Source organism: Melanostigma gelatinosum (genome assembly GCF_949748355.1).
Source record: "Melanostigma gelatinosum genome assembly, chromosome: 14".
NCBI classification, from domain to species: Eukaryota; Metazoa; Chordata; class Actinopteri; order Perciformes; family Zoarcidae; genus Melanostigma; species Melanostigma gelatinosum.
Window position 1 is genome coordinate 8,270,120 of NC_136647.1, and position 23,474 is coordinate 8,293,593.

A 23,474-nucleotide genomic window follows, 5' to 3' on the forward strand; every position below is an offset into this window, starting at 1 on the left:
ACAACGCAATAGAGACAGGAATGATGGACGGAAGGAGGAAAAGGAAGGAGACTGGTGGGTAAAGGGAAGGCAGAGAGAAATGACATGTGAAGGAAAGAGGGGAAGAGACAAGAAAGAATAAGACTAACTCCCTGGTCGACATATCTGTCATTCTGACTGTCTGGATTTGGTTCTTTTCATTTCCAAGTTGCTGATGTCAAGGTGAGTGCGTCCCCGCCGGTCCGGACGGTCTGACACTAAACTTCTGTGACAGCAGGAGCACCCAGAGGACACACAGCCGAGAGGAGACGAGATACCAGGAGGCCATTTCCACGGCCTGTTAATGAGCTCGTCACTCTTGTTTTACGTTGATTTTCAATTTGTGCACAAGAGAAACCGAGTGTGAATACCGAATATTACAGATTTACATGAGGACGCGATGTACAAACGAGAGCTGGAATGGCCCTTTTCAAATAAACATGAGAGCTGCTGCTTCTTCTTTTTGTTTTATTTAGAAATATGGAGATGTAACCTCGGGCGGTTGCTGCCACCCACCGTTAAATGTCCGCTCCACCAGGAAGCCAAGAAGAGAAAAGGTGTCAAATAATGTTGTATAACTACAAATAAATACAATGTTAGGTAAGAAGATGTGATGGGCCGAGTGTTGATTATCTTGCCAAATCCTCCTTAGAATATTAAAAGTACAGTAGGTCATGGAAACATGCAGTACTTTCTGTATTTTGTATGCCAATACATTCATTTATACAAACACCTTGAAAAAGAATACTCCTGCTTCTTATAACCTAAATCAGAGTTTGTCAGAAAATTAGAATGCCTCAAACAAATCATAAGGGTTGGAAACATCCTTTGATAGCACTGTGTACATTCTGTATTTCTGACAGCCTCGAGGGGGAAAATCATGTAAACAAGGACGTGAAAAGCAGCTCGGTGTTGACACGCTCCGCCACCTCAGACCGGGGGCACGTGGGAAAACTACGATGGCATAGCGCCACTGATGGCAAACTCTCTCTTTCTCCCCCCCCCCCCCCCCCCCCCCTCCACGAGGCTGTGCTTTTGAAGACAGACATGAAAACCAAGCCAGGCCACAGTGGGGCCCCTGAAGGCGGTCCCCAAGCAGATTCAGCCCCCCCCCCCCCCGTCTACTCCCACTGGCCCTAGGCCCTGAAGACAGCCCCGAGGCTAATCGACCAGGAACACAATGAAGAAGCAGCAGAGTCAGCCGGTGCTGAGCGCATATGTCTGAGCGTGCACTGATCAAGAAAAAGAAACGTAACGTCACGATAATGTATCAAGCCGCTCTAAATACAAGTAATGATCCTGATCAGCCTGGCCGTTTGCAGACCGAAAGTTCAATGAGACCTTTGACGCATGGAGCATCCTTCAGTCGACAGAATAATCCCCATCAGATCAGGCGGAGGAGCAAAGATATAGTGTGATATGGTTCTGTTCAGGTTAAATTGCCTTGGGGTGATTCAAGCTCATTTGCATGCTTTCAAACATTCCCACATGGGGTTTGGATTGGTAGCCACGATAACAGTTCTAAACAAATCTTATTTTACCCTTTAATGAGGCGACAGGATGCCACTGGTATACTCAAGAGTGCTTTAAATGACTGAAGTGCATGTCGGCACACGTGGTCCTCGGATTCAACAAGCAACATCAAAGTATGTTCTTTCTCCTATACATGCATTCAACAAACCTTTATCAGCAGTGGTGGAATGTATCCAAGTACATTTAGCCCATTTAAACCCGACCGGAGTGCAATTTTGAGGTATCTGCATTTTTTAAAATCAAAAATGGATGATCGCTTTAGGGGTGTTGCGATACACTGGTATTGACGATAACCGTGATATTGTAAACAAATTACATATTTATATCATGTTGATATGATAATATGGTGTAAAACTGTAAATGATCCAGCGCCTCTTAAATAGTTTTACATATACAGTTGTGGCTACAGATACGAGTATTTTAGGTGTAATTTGCCAAACAAAGAAGAAACAATACAACAATGTCAGAGATGAATATGATTGATAGCATTATTTTCTTTTCCAATTTTCTATAGACAGTAAACTGTTTTGGCTTTGAAAATCTGACATTTTGACAGCCCTAGATCGCTTGATAAAATATGATGCATTTTCATTTCTAAACTTACCAAACAGTATAAAGACGTATTCTGCTGGACCTGCTACAACATTAAAATGCTGCTTATGTTGACAAATCAGTAATAACAATGAAATTATACAAAAATAATCATGAAACACTGACAGACGTCATGACTAGTTTTACCATATAGGCCTACATATAATACTTTTTTTTCTTCATAAGATTGTGGATGCATAGCCTATACATTTACTTGTAATGATGTATTTCTCCATCACTGCACTGCAGCTAAGTAAAGGCTCAACATGCTTCTTCATCCACTGCTAACAACACGATGGTCGACCATGATGCAGTGCGGTGGCCACGTGAAGGTCTATCTTCTCACTACACAATGCTGACCTGACCTGAGAGTTTATTTGTCCTTTGAAGCCCGTTATATAAAAAAAGCATGGGAGGAAAAGTATTGGGAATATTCCCACAGTTCTATAAAAAGAACTGTTGAAAAGGAGAGTGATTCTCTTGACTTAGTAATGAGGGAGCCACGGTTCAGTGGCCCACGTACACACAGCTGAGCGCCACGCAGAGACCCAACCACCACCAAGAGCACGCCTCCCCACAGCGCTCACATTGCATCAAGTCACTGAGTGACGGGTACATTGTCCCAGGCACGCGGGAAAAGAGTGGTGAAAAATGTTTCTCCCAGAGAGCTCCTCCGTCAGGCAACCAGCTCACCACAGCCAGGCTCGGAGCACCGAATACACTCAAATGGATTTCAACCGATTGGTTGAGTGCACTCTACGAAAACAGGGTTCTTCAGAAGTTCTTTGGGGGCTGAATGGTTTACAGAGTCATGAATGTTTGAGCGATCACTTGAACTTCTAAACGTTTCTGCATTGCTATTTCTGCACACACATGAATAGTTCCCCCCGCGGTCCTATTGAAAAGTACTCAACCGATGACAATGTCAAGTATCATTTGACTTGTTCTTAAGTTCGTGTTGACTATTCATGATCAACTTTGCTAAATCTATTTTGAATTCAACAAAATGTGAGACATTTTGTCCATTTTTTGTTGAATGCGCATGGACAAAGTGACGTCAGCTACGGAGCTTCGCTGGGGTCCTTGAAGCCACGCCCCCGCTGCAGCGCAGAGGGTCTTGTTTATTCAGGTTTCTTTTAACATGTAGCCTGTCCAAATTTGGGACAACTTCCATTCTGCAACCCCTTGGGTACCTAGTAATACACCCGCCAAGTGTCAGATGAACCTTTCCCGAGATGTCACAGTTGCATTGTGTTTACAGTTAAATAGATATCAGGGAGTCATCACTACTCAGCATAATCGCAGCCGTATTGGATGAGTGCGGAAACGTCTTGTATTCATTTTGTATTGCTGCCAAAGGCAAATGGTAAACAGTTAGTTCAGCAAACAAAAAAGCCCCAAATGTTCACTAGTCATATAAGGAAATGATCAATCAATCAGCTAGATTAGCAGCCTATGTGCTCTACTTATCTGTCATTTGGCCTATATATTTTTTTAATTATGCAATGCTCTATATAAATAGACGACAACACATCTCGGTTGAATCCATCTTGAAATCAACAAATATCGTTAAATGTGAGAGTACCAAATTCAATTCAATTCAATTTATTTTTGTACAGCCCAAAATCACAAATTACAAATTAGCCTCAGAGGGCTTTACAATATGTACACATTTGACATCCTCAAATGTCACCTACTATAAAAGGTCAATATGCTGCATTCATAATCGGCAGTTTAAATGTGATTCAACACATTCCAAGGCTTTATTTTAACATAACAAGATGGCAAAGGCGTGAAGTAAGTAGATTGAAGAACTGAATGAGAAAAAGATGACTTGTCCTAAGTACAGCATCCTAAAAAATCTATGCAACACATCAAAATAATGGTGATGAAACATATTTTTCTTTAAGTGTTTATTAACATATAGAACAAAGCATTTCCATACACACTCCACTCATGGGCAATACAATTGATTTTTCTGTTTACACTTATTTCAACGCTGTATGATATTATTACAATAAATATGTCATTCATATATTTAAGAGCCATAACTTATTAACTTATGTTAAATACAATGGAAACAATGATATAAATATGCAGGTGTATTTGGAGACCTGGGTCTGGGTCATAACAATGTTGGTGTTCCATTTTCTACTTGAAAAGCTGTTTGAGCCCAGACCCTTTTATCAAGTCGCCACAGTGACCGCTGTGCTAAATAAAAACAGCTAACTGGACGGTAATTAAATGACTAATTAGCATACTGAGTTGTAGTCTAAGTATGGTCTTGAACTGTGCATCGTGCCAAGGGACTGCAGACATAAATGTACTTGAAAATAACTCAATATCAGCGAATCTTTGTAAATGTACTTGTAAACAACCACAATCAATAATATATGAAGAAAAAAACGTTTGTAACAACTTATTTGACCTGTTAAATAATAAACAAACAACAAAATAAACTGACAAAAATCATTCAATGTCTCTGGAATCACATGCCCCAATAATTAGCTCCTTATCATTATCAATGTCACCTTCTTGAAAATAAAAATACCAAATTGTTTTAATTAACTACTTATTCGGAAAATAACTCAAACACTTAAGGACTCAACACTGACAGTGGGGTGGCAGGTCTGGGAGGCATTCAGGCGCTGCTTTTCAGGGGCCCGAGGTTTCTCTTTTGGATACATTTGACGAGGTAATTCAGAAGTTGGGGAATCGTTTTGCAGGTGTTTGCAGATGTCTCGTCCTTTAGTAACACGGCACAGTTTGCCTGAAAGAAAAATAAATCAAGTTATACTTTGCAATGCTTCTCAAGAATGCCCCTGCATTTGCTTTGTTCATCTAAAAGGTAGGACACTCTTATCCTTTGTAACACAGATTTGATCTTCTCATTTTGCAAATGGGACGTCGAAGGGAAATTCTTACCTTTGTGCCATCGATAAACTTCTTCAAGTTGTTCAGAATCGCCTTCTCATCCTCCATCTTCCTTTTACCGAAGTTGAGGTGCAGGATGTCGTGCACTTTGCAGAAGAACTTGTTCTGTATGGAACATAAGCAAAAATACACAAGCTGTTAAAAATAAACCAGGCACACACGTTCAGGTTTGGTGCCAATCAGAAAGCAGATATTAGACGAACACAAATAATTCAAAAATACTGCTACAAATACAAAATTGGTTTTGCCAAAAATCAACAACTCTTCTCACCTCACATCCAGCATCAGCCAGCAGGGAGACATCGTCCACGAACTGCAGAAAATGGAACAATTTGACAATTTATTCTTTTAGGCAGATTGTTAAGGTTTTAACAAGATCATGCACCAATAAATTGTTTGAAAAATAACTTAAACAGGAAAAGAGCTTATCAGATGATTGTTTACCTCAACCAGAGATGTATTGTATTTGTCAACCAGGTCAATTATACTGTTCAGGTTTCCGTGTCCTTCAGGCTTGTGAGGTGTAGGACTTGGCACAGCTGAGCTGAGCAGCAGTACCACAGCGGACACCAGCAGAAAAATCATCTTCTTCATGATACTAGCTCGTTGACTCTCGACCTCGAGGAGACTATGACTTGATCACTCAATTGTCAGCTTGCAGCTTGTTCTGAGGTCTTGGTCTGAGAACACAAGATTTATACTTGCGCTGCCCACGCCTATGACACGATTTTCCCCTCATTACATACAAAAAAAAAAATGCTGAGTCTGCAGTATGTGAGATAAGATTTGTTTGATTGAGCTGTGGTTGATGAGCAACTTCGCTAAAACTTAGTTATGTTTCTTAGAACTCAATCTTTGGGGTTGGCAACCTAAAAAAGCATTCACTTACTCCAGTGAAAAAGAAAAATGACAAATAACAACCCAAGTCCTTCACAAGAGGTTTGATGAAAGTGGCAAACATCGAACTATTAAACATAATCCATCTTGAAATCAACAGATATCTAGTTAAATGTCACTTACTCTACAAAGTCAATATGCTGCAGTCACAACAGGCAGTTTAAATGTGATTAAACACATTTCAAGGCTTTAAAACAAAACAAAAAAACAAGATGCCAAAGGCGTGAAGTAGATTGAAGAAGTTAATGAGAAAAGATGACTTGTCCTAAGTAGAGCATCCTCAAAAATCAATGCAACACATCAAAATAATCGTGATGAAAAGTATGTCTCTGTAAGTGTTTAATAACATATAGAACAAAGCATTTCCATACACACTCCACTCATGGGCAATACCACTGTTTAAGTTTACGCTTACTTTAACCCTTCACAAGAGGTTTAATGACAAAGTGGCAAACATGGAAATATAACGCAGAACTCATCCTTCTGTTGCCACTGCTGGCCAGCAGATGGCTAGTGGACACTTTGAAGACGACAAACATCAGTGCAAGACTAAATAAATAAATCAAGATCAACAGAATGGAAACGGTTCATGCCATTGATTAGCATCACAACTGTCAATGTCACTTCGTTTTTAATTTGTGATGTCATCCAAAGGAACTTTCAAGCAAGAGACAGATCACTGGATAAAGGACCTAATGTAGTGCAGAAGACAAAAGTTTACGTTTAGGTACCAAGTCTTTCCAGCTGGAGGAAGAACAAGAGAGGAAGGAGATTTGTGTTGAAACAAAAATGTTACATGTTTTACAGATATTCGCTGGTCTCTTTTCATTTGGCAGGTTAACTGTGCAGATGAATTCACTTTCCAACCACTTAACAAGCTGTAAATTAAATCCACTGAACATTGACTTTGCCCAACAGAAATGAAAACAAGGAGAAAACAAGGAGAGTGCGTTTACAAAAGAGCTGAGACTCTTTTGTCTGCTCAGTGGAGAAAGGAAGAGAGGGAGGTGATGCTGCACTTTATGATCTCAGAGTTCTGGTCCTGGTTCTTGCGGATGCGGTAGAAGTACTCAATGTAGCTGGACCGCCCCAGCAGCTCCACGAAGTCCTCGTCGTGCGTGATGATCAGTAGCTGGAAGTTGCGCTGGCGCGAGCGACTCTTGATGATCCTGGCGAGAGCGAGCAAGAGAAGAATGTCATGTCGAATAGAATAGAATTTATACTGTCTTGATCCCTTTAAGGGGGAAATTTTCCTCTGCATTTGACCCATCCCTGTATATCGGGAGCAGTGGGCTGCCAATGATGTTCAGTGTATTGCTCAGGTACACTTCGACACGTGACACGTCCCAGTCGGGGATCGAACCGTTGACCTTCCGGTTAAGACGACCTCTTAACCCAGTGCCCCACGGTCGCCCCCTACATATAGCACCAAGCAGATCAAAGGAGGCTTTTGCATTTTGTTGATGCAGAGCTGAGGTTATAAGGGCATTAATGCCAAAGCAAGGCTGGCGACGTGGGCGAAGAGGCTTATAAATTACAGCCAGGATGTGGCACAGACGCTGTGTGTGTATTTTTGCACTTCCATCCTTGTGAGGACATAGCTGACCTCGAAACCTATTTTTGACACCTTGAGAGTGAGAAGATTTATGTCAATCTACCAGTTCTTCAAAGGTTTGTTAGAAGAGTTGGTTTTGGGTAATGTATCATGTCAAAGATAGTCCTCGTACATTTTAAGGTGAAAACATTTGTGTGTGTGTGTGTGTACTGACTCTACGAGGGCATGTGCCAGTGACTCAATGTTGTCTCGGTCCAAGTTGGTGGTGGGCTCGTCCAGGGCCAGGATCCCACAGTTCAGACAGAAGGTCTCGGCCAGAGCTAGACGAATGATCAGGGACGCCAACACCTGGACACACAAAGCCACAGTTTTGAGAATGAATGAATGAATCATCTCGACAGTAGATATCTGACTTTGTTTTGTACTTCACTTGCTTACAGAATCATTCACTTGACTGCAAAATATTGTATTTTTTAGAACTCACACGCAAGAGTTTTATGTGATAGATGTGCTAATTTCTGGTACCTTCTGTCCGGCACTGCAGCGTCCTCTCATATCCAAAGGCGTGTCTCCTTTAACCATAACCACTCTGTAGTTGTAAACCCTCCGCTTGACTCCAGCCGACGCGTTTTCGTCCACATCAGACCTGATCTCCACGTACTCGATGTCTGGAGAGGGGGGGGGGGGGGCAAGAGGGAGGAGAGCTATGAGCATACAAGTACACAAAACAAAAAATCATCTAAAAGTCTAAAATCTAAAAGTGAGACGCACCTTGACCCCTGTAGGTGTTGCGCCATAGTTCTCTGATAATCTTGTTGATCTCGTCCATCTTCATGCTGTGGAATTTCATGATGGTTCTGAGGAAAACAAAAAGAAGACAAAGATGTAAACCGAATAGTGGACGAGATACTATGTGTACCTTCCCCAAACAGCCAGGCACCTACGGGACATTGTTTGGGTCACTTTACCCAACTGTCCTTTCTGTTGTGATAATCAGGGGACAGACACAAGACAGAAGCAGACTCTTGATTGTGATTCATAAGTATGAAATTGGACATTAAATAGTATAAATAAAGTGAATAAGTCACACCGCATCGGGCCAAAATAGCTATCAAGCATTTCCTGTCTTGTATGTATATCCGAGATTACGTCCCCAGACTTCACAATGAGCACAACTGCTTTGAATACAAGAAAATGTGTCATTTTCTGGTGCGGTAGAGTGAAAAGTGAAGAGTGAAAAGTGAGCAATGGAACAAGAGGATATTCATGATGCGTGTTCCAGGTTAAAATGGGAGCACGGTTGTGGATGAGAGTGTGTAGGACAGATTAAACTCTGGACTGGGTCAAAGGTGAACATCCTGCGGATCACACCACAGTGTGTGCACACAGGCATCAAGCATGCAGCATGAAGGGAAGCCGGTTGAACTCAAACGGACAGATAGGGACAACCACCATCAAGCGTTTAGCTTTAAGGATTGTACTGTTGCACATATGAACCCGACTAACGGCAAGCTACTTTCTCATCATTTGGCTACAAAATGACAGCGACAGCAACATTTTCTTTCTAATTAATATAATATTGATACGGGAAAAACATATATGCAGATATAAAAGATATGAAGGCAGGCAACGGAAGGCTGCTTTCCGGCATACTAGGAATCCGTTTGTCAACTTTCTACCAAACTGATGAGACACTCTAATGTGGTTTGAAAACACCAGCGTGATAACAGAATAACCAGCGGCGCTGCTTCTGAAGCCCATATTTGGTGGATAAATCGAAAACCAAAGAGGGAGTAGAGCAGTCCTAATGCAGCATGTATTTACTCTACTTATGCAACAGAAGGAAGTCATGGCAACGTGGCCATGATGAGAAGAATGAAGAAGAGTGATTTTTATATGCGAGATATATCACATTGCTGACAGGGACGATTAAAAGTACTCCTTGGACTTTTCATGTTATGTTGTTTAAGATGAATTAGAGTTGAATAACATGTTCAATCATTCATGCTGGCTATTAAAATGCCTCTTCCTGAGACACGCTTCCAATGTAAGACAAGTGAGACAAAATACATTTTCAAAGTTGACGAGAAGTTGAGCGTGAGTCGGAGTTGATCAAATTAAAGCGTGGATCTTCCAAAGCTGCGTCCTGCTTAGAGCAGAATTCTTTCCTTTGTTTGTCCTTAAACAGCACCCTTCCACCATAGCGTAGCAAGGAAACGGTTACATAAAGTTGGTATTTTGTACTAAAAAGACTTCCGCTGATATAATCCCGCTTCAAGATAAATACATTTTGAACAGATTGCTCCTGAGACATCTTTACTTTTTAAACTTTTGAATGAGGGGTTGGGTATGTCTACTCAGTTACATCTCAGATGTTTGATATAACCACATAAACAGTTTACTGATAGATCTGCTCTAGCCGGGTAGCCTTCTTTAACATACTTTACATTCTGTTTCAATAAGCAGCTGAACACTTGATGTATAAAACAACACTTTTCCCACTGAAATGAGTCCAATAACATATTTACTCTTGTTTTAAATTAAATAATCAGAAAGATGGTGGCTACTGTTGTTTGAGTTTTAAAATAAATCATTTTGTTAAAACTATTTTTTTTTTAGGAGTAATTCCTCTGAAGTGAGCAGGACAGCTCGAACATATCGTGATCGGTCTCCAGATCCTTGAAAATAAGACCAGCGATGTTTTCAAAATGCCAATGGACATTAATGTGCTCAGTGTAAATAAACAAACATACACTCGCACTTACATAATCAGTTTAGACTCAAAGTCATTTTACAACAACGAAACAGAGATTAGAGGGACACGACAGCCCCAGCATCGCCTTCAGGGGTTTGAGTGATTGTGCACAAGTTGTTGCAAAGTGAGTGACATAGTTTTCTCCGCTTCCAAATCAAAACATCTCACCATGACACCACTTTCTGTGTATTAATACAGAAACTGTGACCTGGATGTATGGTCTGCTGGAAAGCTGCTCAGGCCTGCATTCGATCTTGATAACAGACGCTGCATCAGAGCAGACTCCAGTGCCTGAACCCACACACATGGGTAAAGGCTTCTGCTCTCTTCTCAGATGCTATCTGGGGACCGTGAGCTCACACTTCCTCACTGAGGCTTACTTATGCCTTTCATTCTCAGTTAGGGTCTCCGTCAAACTTATCCATATATATCCCCAAAAAAAATGTGACTACACAAATTGATTTTGATTATAATTTGGAGTGTTTTTAGGGAAAGAAACCCACCGAAAAAGCACAATGAGCAAAGGCCTGATCGGTGTCCTTATAAAACAATAAACTTATCGGTGCATCATTTGCAATCAAACTGCCGCCAAAAAAAAAAAAAACCCTCTTCCGATACAGTTCTTCATCATTTTAAGATGTGTGTCGTCGTGCGCTGCCGTTCTGCTGATCATTTTACAATTACTTGAAGTTTTTTATCACGGACGTCAACACGCCAACGCCAAACTGATGCCACATTACAATGATGCCAATGATAGCGATGCAGTCGTATTCTCAGAAACAACTCGATAGCTTGTGATAAGGTTTGTGCTCGCAAGCATCGGGGTGTTTTCTTGGACCATTTCTACAAGCAAATAAAGACATTTTCACACTTAATAATTAATGTATGTATCAGTTGTATTTCATAGATTCTATTGCTGACCTCTTATTGTATATACAGTACGTGCGCATATATATAGCTGCTGGTGAGTCACATCTCACTCGAAGTTAGCGCTAAGCTAATGCTACTGCTGACAGTTGTGCACTGCAGCTGCTTGAGGTGGCATTAGCGTCACACACTGACATGACGAGCTGCATCACTGGACATCTGATATCAGAACTTTAAGGTGATGCGCAACAAACGATGGAATGATTGCCGTTAAATAAGTTTAACACGCAAAGAGAATATCAAAAACTCAAAAGCAGGAAGGCCGCAGACACCTCGGCAAGCTCGAAACCCAGAACTTGCTCGCCGTGACGTGACACTGCATCACCGTGCCATCGTTATTCTTAATTAATAGCGATAGTCAAATGTTTAACTGTGGCGCCTTCCGGCTAAGAACTGTCAAAAGCCCCCCCCAGTGCTACTGTGTGGAAATGTTACAAAAGGAACTGACATCACTGTTCAAACTAAATTCCCCCACCATGGGCGGCTGACTTCCTGGCTAACAATCTAAAAGCTTTGTGGTGGGTTTGACAATGTCACTTCAAAGGTGCCTTATAAGGAGAACACAGCCGGGTTTCTCATAACAGGAAAACTACAAGAGAGGGTTCAACAAAGGAAGTACTACTACCTACTAAGCACTTGGTCACTTTCATGAACAAAATCCAACGCCGATTAGATCTTATTGTTTCTATAAAAACAATTATTCTGCAGTTCTTATGTGTACATGCATTCGGAGGGATTCATTCTAGAGCTGTTATTGATACGAAGGAAAAGAATACATAATACTCTAATACTATGTGGTCAACATGGTATGTTACATTGTTCATAAACCCCCCTTCCAACATATGATGCCATTCACCTCTGCAGTTCCACGCTGAAATCACTCGTTGAGATCCGTTTCCGTTTGCGTCATTGTATAAACACATACATACGAGTTCACAGGCTGAGTCAACGTCATTTGCTTCTACTAGTACCGCCCCCCCTCGTGGGGAAGAACATTAACCACGAGATACTATTGTGAGTTTAATATAGAGGTACAGGAATTAGTAGTTGCTTCCAGCCGGCATTCTCAAGCATCAAAAGTCCGGGAGAAATATCTCTTAGTAATTGATTTCTATTTGTTAGTTCAGACGACAACTTAATAACATGAAAAAACACAAAATAATGGAATCCATGCAATCCATTGGAATCTCTGATTAGATAAAGCCGAGTTGAATTGAGAGATACTTTGTGGTTAACACCGACTGTAAGTGTACGTGCACATGTTTGGGCAACACTCACTGATCAAGGGCCTTGTAGTAGAGATCCAGGTCTTTAATGACCATCTCCGTTGTCCTCATGGTGATCATCTTGTTTTTGTGGCGCTCATCAGCTTTGTCATACTGATCGTCTCGCAGCTCTTTTCTGTAAGCGATCAGTTCAAAAAGGAAGTTGAATTCATGAAAGACACCATATTATTACTACAAAGCAGGAACCATCAGCAGTGACGAACCTTAAAGAAGCCAAATGGTTGGACAGAAACCAGCGAAACAAGTCGCTTCGTCTTTAAGTAAGGAAAACACTGACAAAGCTCTGCCGTAGATGCTAGATTGGTATTTGAACATACATCTGCGTCTCTCACCTGTGATGCAGGATCTCATCCTCGAACCCCTGTTGACGACCCACTGCAATACTGTGGTTCGTCTTCATCTCTACCAACTTGCGTTCCGTTTCACGTCGTTCTCTGGACAAAAACAGAAAGCGGTGCGGTCAAAACATTGTGGGTAACCTCTACTGTTACCACCAGTAAGTGTGATACATGGTTAAAGAGATTGGGGATGCCTTGAACACAGTTCACAGATGATGAATAACGGCGTAGTGCTCTTACTGGCGTAGCTGCAACACTTGCATGTTGCCCATGTCTTTCATTAGAGCCCCGCGTTTAGCCACGACCTCCTTCAACTCCTCAACACGCTTCCTCAAAGTCAGGTTGTCCTGCAACCAGCGCTCCTGGACCTAAATACAACAACAACAAAGAGTTACCCACTGCTCCCCTACTCGGTGCATCCTCTAAATAGGTGAAGACACTAGTGACTTGGGAGGCCGTACCTTTTGAGTGTCGATGTCCTGACGGACGTTTCCCATCTCCTTGTTGATCTTCTCTTTGTTCTTCTCCGCCTCATGGAGCTGAGTGTTGGTTTCTTGAAGCGCAGCCTCTTTTTGCTTCAGCAGAAACAACAGGCAACGTCAATTAAGGTGTTCGGCGTTCAAAGAAGAAAGCTGGTGTTTCAGAGTGAATGAAGACGGCGTAAAGGTACCCTTATGATGAGACGTACGTAATGTCCCGTCACAAAATGAACAATGGAGGAACAGACACACGGATGTGTCATGTATGACAGTAGCAAACGTGTTACCTCTTTGTATTCATCTTTGCCGTCATCAACGTATTTGGTGATGTCTCTTTCCAAAGTGGTGATCGCCTTCACTCTCTCTTTAATGGTACCGATCTGTCAGAGACAAAGTGTTCCAACAGTGACTAGCTGTAGCAGAAGAAGCTAAAAACTGCTGTCATTCCATCCGTACTCTTTTTTGTGGCAACTAACTTGTTGTAGAAACATAAAGAATAAACTCAACATTTTACATTATCAGGAAATGTGACTTGTTTGACGATATATGTTAAGTTGTTTTGTTTTCACTATAGAGCCACAACAACAGGTATTTGTATAACTGTCAAGGCGTTTGAATATTCATTTTCACTGTAAAATATATCACGGTGTGAAATGTAAGGGAATATAAACAGGAAACATAGAAAAGGTAACACCAAAAGAGGAAAAGACATAACAAGGAGAGGACATAATCTATCTTGTCCAGTCCTCATGCGAGTTTGATGCTGACTTTTCAGAAATAGAGAAAGAGTACAGTGAATAAGAGACAAAAGTGAGAATGTGTGCACCTTCTCCTGTCCCTCTTCCTGCCTCTGCCTCTTGCGCTCCACCAGCTCCTGCTTCTCCTGTTGCAGCTTCTCCAGAGCGGCAGACAAAGGGGACAGCTGCTCTTTCGCTCCCTGGTCGGACACAAAGTGAGAGGAAACGTGACAACATGAAAAAAATGAAGAAATTAGGCAAACATGTCAAATAGAAACATGGAAATTAAAAGAACACTACAGGATTATTTGTAGAACTCAGAGTGCAGAGGATACCAAAAGGATAAGGCCTGTATGTAAGGAAATATATATCTTTGTATGGAACAGAAATCTGCAAACGGACAGACAAAGTACCACGTGTAAGATCTGCATTGCATTCTCAAGTCTAAACAATCTTGCATATTTTTGTGTGTGCCTCTACATCAACATCTTAAACAAAAACAATAATCCGTACCCTGATGTCCCTGGTTAAGGCCTGTATTTCAGTGGTGGACTCGACACACTGCTCCTCCAGCTGCTGCCGTTTCTGCAGATCACTGCTCAGCTGGAGTTTCTCTGCTCTGGTCTCATTCACAGCACTTTTCAGCATCTGAATCTGGTCCTGCTGGTCCTGGATCAGCTTACGTTTCAGCTCTATCTTGCTGGAGGCTGCAAGTACGGAAAAAAAAAAAAAAAGTTACATTCTCCATTGACTCGTGAAGTCAACAATCTGCAGCAGAGACCAACAAGGGATCTTTAGTGTTGACGTTGTCTAAAGTACACAACAAGGTTTTTAGATTTATTGAGGCTTTAATGATGCAAACATCATCACTTTGATTGATTACCTATTTTAAGCATGCTTCAAGTCTCTAAAGATATTCTTTTTTGGATAGTGTATGACGTCATCTTACTGGTGTCCAGCTTGTGCTGAGTCTCTTGTTTCTCCTGACTGACTTGCTGGATGGTTCTGGTCAGGTCCACTCCCTGGAGTTTGGCTGCCTGCTGAGCTATTTTCCTCTCCAAATCTTTAAGGTCCATCTGGAAAGAAACAAATACTTAGTAATGTGAAGAAAGACACAAGACAGAAGGGGTGTGTGTTTATACATTTCCAGGAATTAGCAATGTGATGTTTCTTAAATCACTAAGATTCATCTGTGTCACAACTAAAAATGCCAATTTGATCACTTTTCTTGTCCCACACTGCTGTTATTTTTAACTTTGACATCCAAAAAATAGGGACGCTGAGAAGAGAAGAACGACTCTCATGGGCCCGGCAGTAGGGTTCGGAATCACAGGAGGCCCCACGACAAGTTTTCCCTCTGTAGGAAGAGTGTACAGGATGGAGAGGGACAGAGGGGGACAGAAAGAGTGAGACAGACAGGAGGATGGTACCAGGTATCTGTCCATGAGAGATATGTCCTGCAGGCAGGCCTTGGCTGTTTCCTCCTGTGACATCCGGGTACCAAGCAGACTCTCCTGCTCCTCCACGTCGCCCTTCAGCCTCTCGATTCCTCTGTTTACAGTCTGCAAGCGGTTTCTCAACTCAGGCAACTCCTTCTCCTGAACCTGTACAATGGACTGCCTGGGAGGCGAGAAAGAGAAGAGAAATATACTTTGAGCAGATAATTGAAGTGTATTTATTTAGATACGGTCATCCAACATTCTATCTTCTCCCTGCTGTTATTCAGGGAACAGTTATCTCTCAAGCCTCCTGTATGGATGATACAAAATAATAATGTTATATTATATGTTTAACTTGAGCTTACAAGACCCCTGAACCACAAAGTAACTGTTTAGCATACAGCAGTACACCATAACCAAAAAATAGGACTTTGTTGCAGTCATGTTTAGGAGAGTCTATCAATGAAACCCATATTTAAGCTTTGTACTTTGTGTATTTGATTCTTCTAAATGGGCTTTCCTCTGCAACTGCAATAGGTTCAATTGCTGAATATTTGTTTTTTTTTTAAATAAAGCTAGTGGCGGCTGAGTCTATTCGCTCTTAATGGTTGTGTTCTTCTCAGGTCATGAAACGACAGTGGAGAGAAACAAGAGGTGAAATCTCAATCATGTGAGAATATGGCTCCATCTAGTGGGGAACATGTGAATAAACCTCCTGCGCTCTTCTCTCTGGACCTCCACACAGGCGTCAGTTAGTCAACATTCTTATTGCTAGATGAACATTTGTGCCCAATAAATTCTCATCAAAGCTAAGGCTCAATCTTCAACCCGAGCAGAAATCTAATCAGCCCGAATAAGTGAAAACACCTGTGTGTAATTAATGTAAAGCTGCGGATACTTCATATTAACTGTCTATTGCTTTTGTTCTTCATGGTGTAAACACATACAATCAAAACAAGGGCAATACGAGTACCTGGATGAAAACAGTAACGGAAAACTACGAAAATAAATCCTGAATATTGACGTATTTAGATGCAATACGCGACTAGTTATTCAAATATAATGTGTCCTACATGTTTTTGTCAAGGAAATGCATTTCATGACTCATTTGGGAGAACAATCTATCCTCCTTTTCTCTACATGCCATACTGCTTGAATGAACACTGCTGATCATCTAGTTTTAGTGTGACAAGCAAGTCTACAGTCTGATTGGATAAATACATCAGGGATTTTTGTTTACCCGATTAAAATGTCTTGATCGTGGGTAATTAATGTACCCTAATGCAAGACACTTCAATGGGGAATCGTACCCACTGATGAAGATGATACTCGAGCTGATCGAAGAAGTACAATGTAGTTCTGCCCTTTACTGGCACATAAAAGGTTTAAATACAAGTCCGTTTTAAAATGCTGCAATCATTCAACGAGCCACACTCACAGCCAGCAGTCACAGACAAGGGAGATACTTGGAAGTTGCTAAAATAAAGGAATACATGTTTTTTTTTTTTTGTATATTTCCCGAGAGTCCGGTACCCTTTTTGCACTATCACACATTCTGTCTTCATACCTGACAGGCCTGAGAGACATCATCTCATCTCTCTTCTGCTCCTTCCTGCTCAGGTCCTGCTCTGTGTTTTTCAGCTTGTCTGGCACCAGGCGCAGCTTGGACTGCATGTCACTGATGACGTCATGCAGGTCGGAGTCTGAGGGGAACGTCCGCTGGCACACGGGGCAGCAGGGCTCTCTCTCCTCTGTCAGCTGGCTGATGAACTGGGTGTACACCGCTGTGGCTCCAGCTAGCATGGCTGTAAAAACACAGGTGGAGGAAGAAAGAAATACATTTATTATTCCTGAATTGACGTGTACTGTGTCTGCTACACATTAGAGTAATCTGCTCTTTCGTTGTTTTAGTCTATGCATAGAGACCAAATGGCAAACGTTGGATGTTGTTAAAAAGTGATGCACATGCTACAGATATTACATTTTCCATTCCATTGTGAGAATTTGGTGTGCACTGTATAGTGCATAATTCTCACACTTAAAATTCAGACGTGAACAGAGAGAGCCACAGGTTTAAGCCTGTGACACAGTGAAGGTATTAATTAAATCCAGCCATGTTGAGGTTAGGAGCATAGGAGGGTACCACTGACCACCTCAAATCAAGGCAGCAACAATATGCAGATTCTGGATTTGTCTGAGACTCGTCCCATCATCTAGTAACGTCCCATCATGATGCAGTTTTTTTTGTGAACCTTCAAACGACGTGTCATTTCTCGATATGACGGTCACCTCTTTGTTTGGAGATCTTCTCCAGATCTTCTCGTAGTTTGCCCAGGTCCTGGTCCAGATCCTGACTGCCGCACACGTTGAAGAACTTCTCTTCGTCGCTGGCTAACTGCTGCTCCTTCTTCCGTAGCTCAGCAGCGATGTGGCTTTTATTCTGCTCACTCGATGCCAGGTCCTTACTGAGAAATCATGAAAATCAAGACATAATACGGAGTGATAATATTCACATTTATTCGCTTTAAAGTAAATAAATCTTGCTAACTTGAGTTTGGCAAGGCGGTCCCTGGTACTGTTGATTTCCTTAGATTTGCCATAGATCCAGTCCTCCAGTTCTCTCTTGTTGGGAAAGTGGCCCAGCAACGACACCAGCTCCTCGCTGTGACGAGACTTGATCTTACGGACCTGCTCCTCCTTCTCTGTCTGGAGGAATGAATCAGAGGAAAGATGAGAGGGGATCCAACAGGGAAAGGAAAGACGGTGAGGAAGAAGGATGAAAGGTGAAGAGGAAAAGGAGAGCGAGGAGATGAGCACACAGGGTTAAAGCGCCTCCCGCAGGGGTTACTCAGTTTTACTTAGGGAGGAAGAGAGAGAGCGAGAGCGAGGAGAATGTTCAACACCATTTGCCTTCCGATGAATTTAGATTACCTTGTCCTTTTTCAGCATGTCCATCTGGGTGCGTGCGGTGGTGTGTGTGTTGAGCATCTCCATCTCTTGGTCGAGCTTTCTCTGTGTGCGGTCAAGTTCAGCCTTTTCTCTCTGCAGCTCCACCACCTCTGCCTTCAGCTCCTCCACGTTGGAGCTCTGAAGTACACTTTGTAGCTCACGCTCCTGAAGATGAGAAGAAAAGAAACACACACACAAAGTTTTTGCAACTTCATAAAAATAACTCACGTAAAATTCACACCATCTAAGAAAAGCTCATCGTAGCTGTTGTGTGCGAGTACTCACCACTTTAGCCAGTTCGTTCTCCAGTTCCTGCAGGCGGCTAGACGAACCCTCCAGCCTCTGCAGCTCTGCCCTGATGTTCCTCAGCTCTTGCTGCTTCTTTCCCTGCATGTCTCTCTTCAACTCCACAGTTCTCTCCAGGCCAGTCTTCTTATCCCTCATTTCATCGATGGACTGCTGCTTCTGCTGCTCCTTTTCCTGCAGGTCCGCCTGAGCGTGCAGAACAATGAGAGGAGGAATGAGGCGTTACATTAATAGGACATTTATTCATGATCTGGCTGAATGTTACTGAACTTTTCTTTTTTTTTATGTGAAATAACACAGCTGTTTTATGGCATTAAACGCCACGGCTGCAAAAGTAACCGTATACATATACGTATTGCGATCGGGGAATTGCTTACCATAACCTGACCGACGGTCGCTTTTTCCTGCTCAAGTCTCTGTGTGACGTGACGGTGGAAGCTCTCCAGCTGAAGGGGAGTGAAGGGTGGTCGGTCGTAACCCTCCATCTCCAGGTAGGACGACAGAGAGCGAACCTGAGCAAGAGAAATGATATCACGATATATTATTTATTTCGTAATAAATGCTTAAGTGTTTAATCTTCAGGTACAATCTACGCACTGAATTGCAATAATTGTGCTTTCAATTCTTAATTGCATTTTTAAGTAATTTCTAACATACTGCAAACCACTTGTGTCTTTGTATTTAGAACAATATTAGTATTTAGTATAGCTCCTGTAGAAAACCGACAGTGTTGGCTTTGTATGGTGGAGTTCACCTGCTCTTTACGTTGCATTCATTTGGTCACTTCTGTCCAAAGCGACTTACGATGCATTGCATCCCTTCCAAACTAACAACTAAGAGAGTGTGTTCCCTTCTGCAGTGCAAGTGGACAGAGGTCGATTTTGTCCCCTCTCACCTGAGTGTCTCGGTTCTTGATGCTTTGAGTGTGGCGGTCAGCCTCCAGCTGGAGACGGCCTGGGACAAGAGAAGGGAGATTTCAGTCGTAGTAGACTTCAGGAGCGGACTCTATTGATCTGTCCATCCTTCCTTGTGTACATCACGAGAGAACAGCAGAGTGTTTCAAGTCCTCCTTGGACTTGTTTCTAAGCTTTTATTCTGACATTCTGCCAGTGCACTCAAAGATGTATGCCATCAAATAATGCTGGGTGCATGGTGTGTTTAACGCTTCAAGCAAAATGCTATTCTGGACAAACCGTTCACCCCGGTACTTAGGCGCGTGTGCAGGTGTGTGTACCTTGTTCTACCAGGAGATCGGCCTTGACTCTGTTGAGTCTCTGACACTCGCGTCCAGCTCTCTCCAGCTCCTTCTGGCAGTCCGTCAGCCTCCGCTCCTTCTCTCTCACAGTCCTCTGGTGGTTCTGGTAAATCTCCTGCAGCTGCTCGTCTGAACCCTGGAACACCTGCCTCCGCATACACAGTTCACTGGCTTAGACGTGCTCTGAAGCTCAATTTAGGACAGCTTAGCAAACTGTCGGGGGCAAAGGGTTGACTCCACTCGGGCCCGCCACGATCAAAATAAATGCACCAATGGATCCTTGAACGTTTTGATTTCAGCCAGGGACCTTAGTTGCATGTCATCGCGTCCCTCTCCTGTCTGCTTCTTCACTGACACCTTTCCCACTAATGACGAAAATTATGCCAAAAATTTGGTTGCCGATGCTTTCACTCTGTCAAACAAAAACAATCGCTCTTCAAATGGAGACGTATACACAACAGAGAGGCAACAAACAGATGGGAGGAGGAGACTCCTGGCTCCCGTAAGGCAGAGGAGTAGAAACACTCAACAGCCGTAAAAAGACGTTCTTATCGATGTTGAGCAGTGATGAACTGGCTATGATCACAGAATCAACAACAAACATCATTCACCATCTGCAGTCGCTCTGTTAGTTTCCCCATTTAGGCTGATGACACTTACGGAGTGGAGTCTAGAGTATTATTAAGCAGGTGTTCTCAGATTGAATCCCAGCATCTTCATTCATGCATTTCATTTTCTATCTCATTTTTTTTCCCGATCCATCCTTAATTACCTTTCAAGCATCTTGTCAAGTTTCCAAAAGCATTTGTCTGTGGAGCCTGAGCACTGCTTTTTAGTGCTGGAACCAGTCAAATGATTCATTTTTACATCATAACAAATACATAACTTGAGTTTGTTTTCACGTACGTGTGTATTACCTATTGCTACGTTACCTTTTCCATGGTTTCCTCCAGCTCCTTGTTATCCACCTCCATCTGTTTCTTCCTGCTGTCTAAAGCTTTGATGTCGTTGTCCAGCTTCATCACTTTCCCCAGTTTTATGTCAATGTCAGTCATTCGATTCTGAAAAATATCATCAAAAGAAAGTTCATTATTAACTTACACTACAATTACCCTTCCGATGTGCGCCTACACCTGCAAACATGCAACAATGATGAGATAAAAACAAGTAGTCTTGTAGTAGATTCATCAGAGGAACCCTAAATGTGTTTTATTCAAAGAAACACACCTTACACTACTTTACGTATGTGTTATCAACACATACACACACACACACACACACACCTCCAGTGGATCAATCTGGCCCTCTATCTGCTGGATGCTGTCTCTAGAGGCCATCAGCTGGGCCTCCTTCGTGGCCACCGTCTCTCTGATCTGCTGGGCTTTCTCCTTGTTCTGCTTCAGGAAGCGCAACTCCACTTGACACTCTTTGACCGTGTGAGTCTGTTTGAGACGCAACTGGCGCATCGTCTCCAGAGCTTTGATATACCTGAGAGAAACACGAAAGGAGAGCGTAATACAAAGTTTTTCCCCTCTTATTGCAGCATCTGAATGGATGCAGGTTAATATAAAAAAGAAAAAAGACAAAAATGTAAGAATGAGTGGTGTTTACTTGGTTGCAGCGAAGATGGAGTCGAACTTGTCTTTGAGAGCTTTGCCCTCGCTCAGTGGCCAGTTGGACTCTTCTTGGTGACAAAAGATGACATGATTGAGCACGGACTTCGACACACCCAGAGAAGAAATCATCTCCCGATCCAGTTCACCACACTTTGAGGACAAGCTCACCTTCTCACCGTCCCTGAGGGAATGATGCAGGAGGTCACATGTGAAGAAAAGCAGCATAAATATCAGAGTTAGTGTCAGTCCAGGGTTAGGGTCTTTTTTTTTTTTTCATCAAAAAGTGAGTAAAGACACTTTGTGACTGTGGCTTACTTTATCCTGGTAATGACCTGCTCCAAGCTTTTGAAGGTGTAGTTCTTCGCCTTCTGAGTGCAGGACATGGAGCGATGGATCGTCACTTTCTCTGCGTTGACATCGGTGAACAAGAGTCGAATCTGTGCTCGCACGTCCGTCTCGTGGGCGTCCTGGAATCCACACAGCAAGAATTTACTTTAACAAAAGGTAGCCGAAGGGATCCTCGTCTGACAGAGACTTTTATTAGGATTCACACAGTAAGGGCAATATAAAAACACTTAAATGAGCTTGTTGTAATGATAAAGCCATCACAAATTGGCCCGATCAAGCCAATAAGTCATATTCAGTCTTAGAAGTCAACCATTGCTAAATTCATTAAATGTCTGTTCTTCTTATTTCATCATTTTCTGTGTTACTTGAACACACGAGACTTCTCAATGAAGTGAGAAACTTTAAACGTTTTCAGAGAAAGAATGGAGCACTGTGGACACTGAACCATCCCTGCATAATAAGCAGTTAAGTACAACTGAGCCAGCTCACCTTTGGATCATGAACGAACGCCCCTCCTTTAGATCCAGGGGGAAGTTCTCCTGCTGTAGCGTACCTCAGGCACTCGATAATAGTCTGGAAACAGAGAAGACAAACGTTCATGTCATGAAAACCTGAGAGTTGCAGTTATCATTTTTGCTGTGGCTTTCTGCAAAAATATTTAAAAACCAGTTCAAATCACCAGACCAGTTAGTCTAATGGCAATGCATACTGTCCACTTCATTGTTCCTTCTCCACAGGTCAGAGTTCACAGTCAACCTTTGCTCTCGCTCTCTTCAGGACATGCTCTCATACCGTTTTCCCTGCTCCGTTGGGTCCAACCAGCACGGTCAGCGGCGTGAAGAATGAAATGACCTGCTTGTCTTTGTCCTCAATCCCAAAACTCCTCACCCCCAAGATGCTCATCTTGTCTATCTTTGACATGTTTGCTCTCTGAAAGAGAAAGAAAGTGTGAGAGAGAGAGAAAGAAAGACAGTGAGAGAGAGAGAGAGAGCGAGAGAGAGAGAGAGAGAGAGAGAGGGGGGGGGGGGGGGAAACAAGACAAAGCATTTCACTGTGAGATCAACTGAAGAGCGTCTGCAACAGCAGGAAGAATAGTTTGATTAACAGGATTATTATAATGGTCTGTATATTACAGAGTTGATAACTCAAATAGTACTGGTCCTGACAAACTTTAAGTTACCAATTCCCGAATTCCCCATTAATCTAGACAGCTCCTTACTGCCGAGACGAGATCATGATGTTGATCAAGCGAATACCGTTTAACGTGTTGAGACTATTGGGTTAAATCGTGCACAACCTGTGTCGCGTTAGCTTACTGCCTATCAACACAGCAGGCTAGCTAATTTAGCAATATGCTAAATTGCAGGATTGTATAGTCAGCGACTCACTTTCCAACAACGTGCTTTTCCGAATGATTCCCGTTGGCAGTAACTTAGTAGTGTCCAGCCGTATGTGTGCCCTGAATTCAACACACCTCGCGGTATTGTTGTGGTTCACACGTGAAAGTACAG

General features: G+C 42.4%; 1 protein-coding gene across 1 annotated transcript; it reads right to left on the reverse strand.

Moving 5' to 3' along the window:
• Nucleotides 1-6,334: 6,334 nt before the first annotated feature.
• On the reverse strand, nt 6,335-23,474 carry rad50 (RAD50 homolog, double strand break repair protein). Its single transcript, XM_079282764.1, has 28 exons — nt 23,352-23,474; nt 22,756-22,893; nt 22,453-22,536; nt 21,931-22,082; nt 21,611-21,796; nt 21,283-21,487; nt 20,932-21,060; nt 19,979-20,144; nt 19,640-19,698; nt 19,122-19,256; nt 18,724-18,930; nt 18,421-18,603; nt 18,038-18,195; nt 17,779-17,954; nt 17,057-17,294; nt 15,481-15,670; nt 15,000-15,126; nt 14,564-14,757; nt 14,140-14,250; nt 13,601-13,693; nt 13,296-13,409; nt 13,075-13,202; nt 12,829-12,930; nt 12,489-12,611; nt 8,300-8,385; nt 8,054-8,196; nt 7,743-7,876; nt 6,335-7,142 (listed from the first exon to the last, which is right to left on the reverse strand). The coding sequence occupies exons 2-28, from the start codon at nt 22,882-22,884 to the stop codon at nt 6,956-6,958; spliced, it is 3,939 nt and encodes a 1,312-aa protein (XP_079138890.1). The 5' UTR covers nt 22,885-22,893; nt 23,352-23,474; the 3' UTR covers nt 6,335-6,955.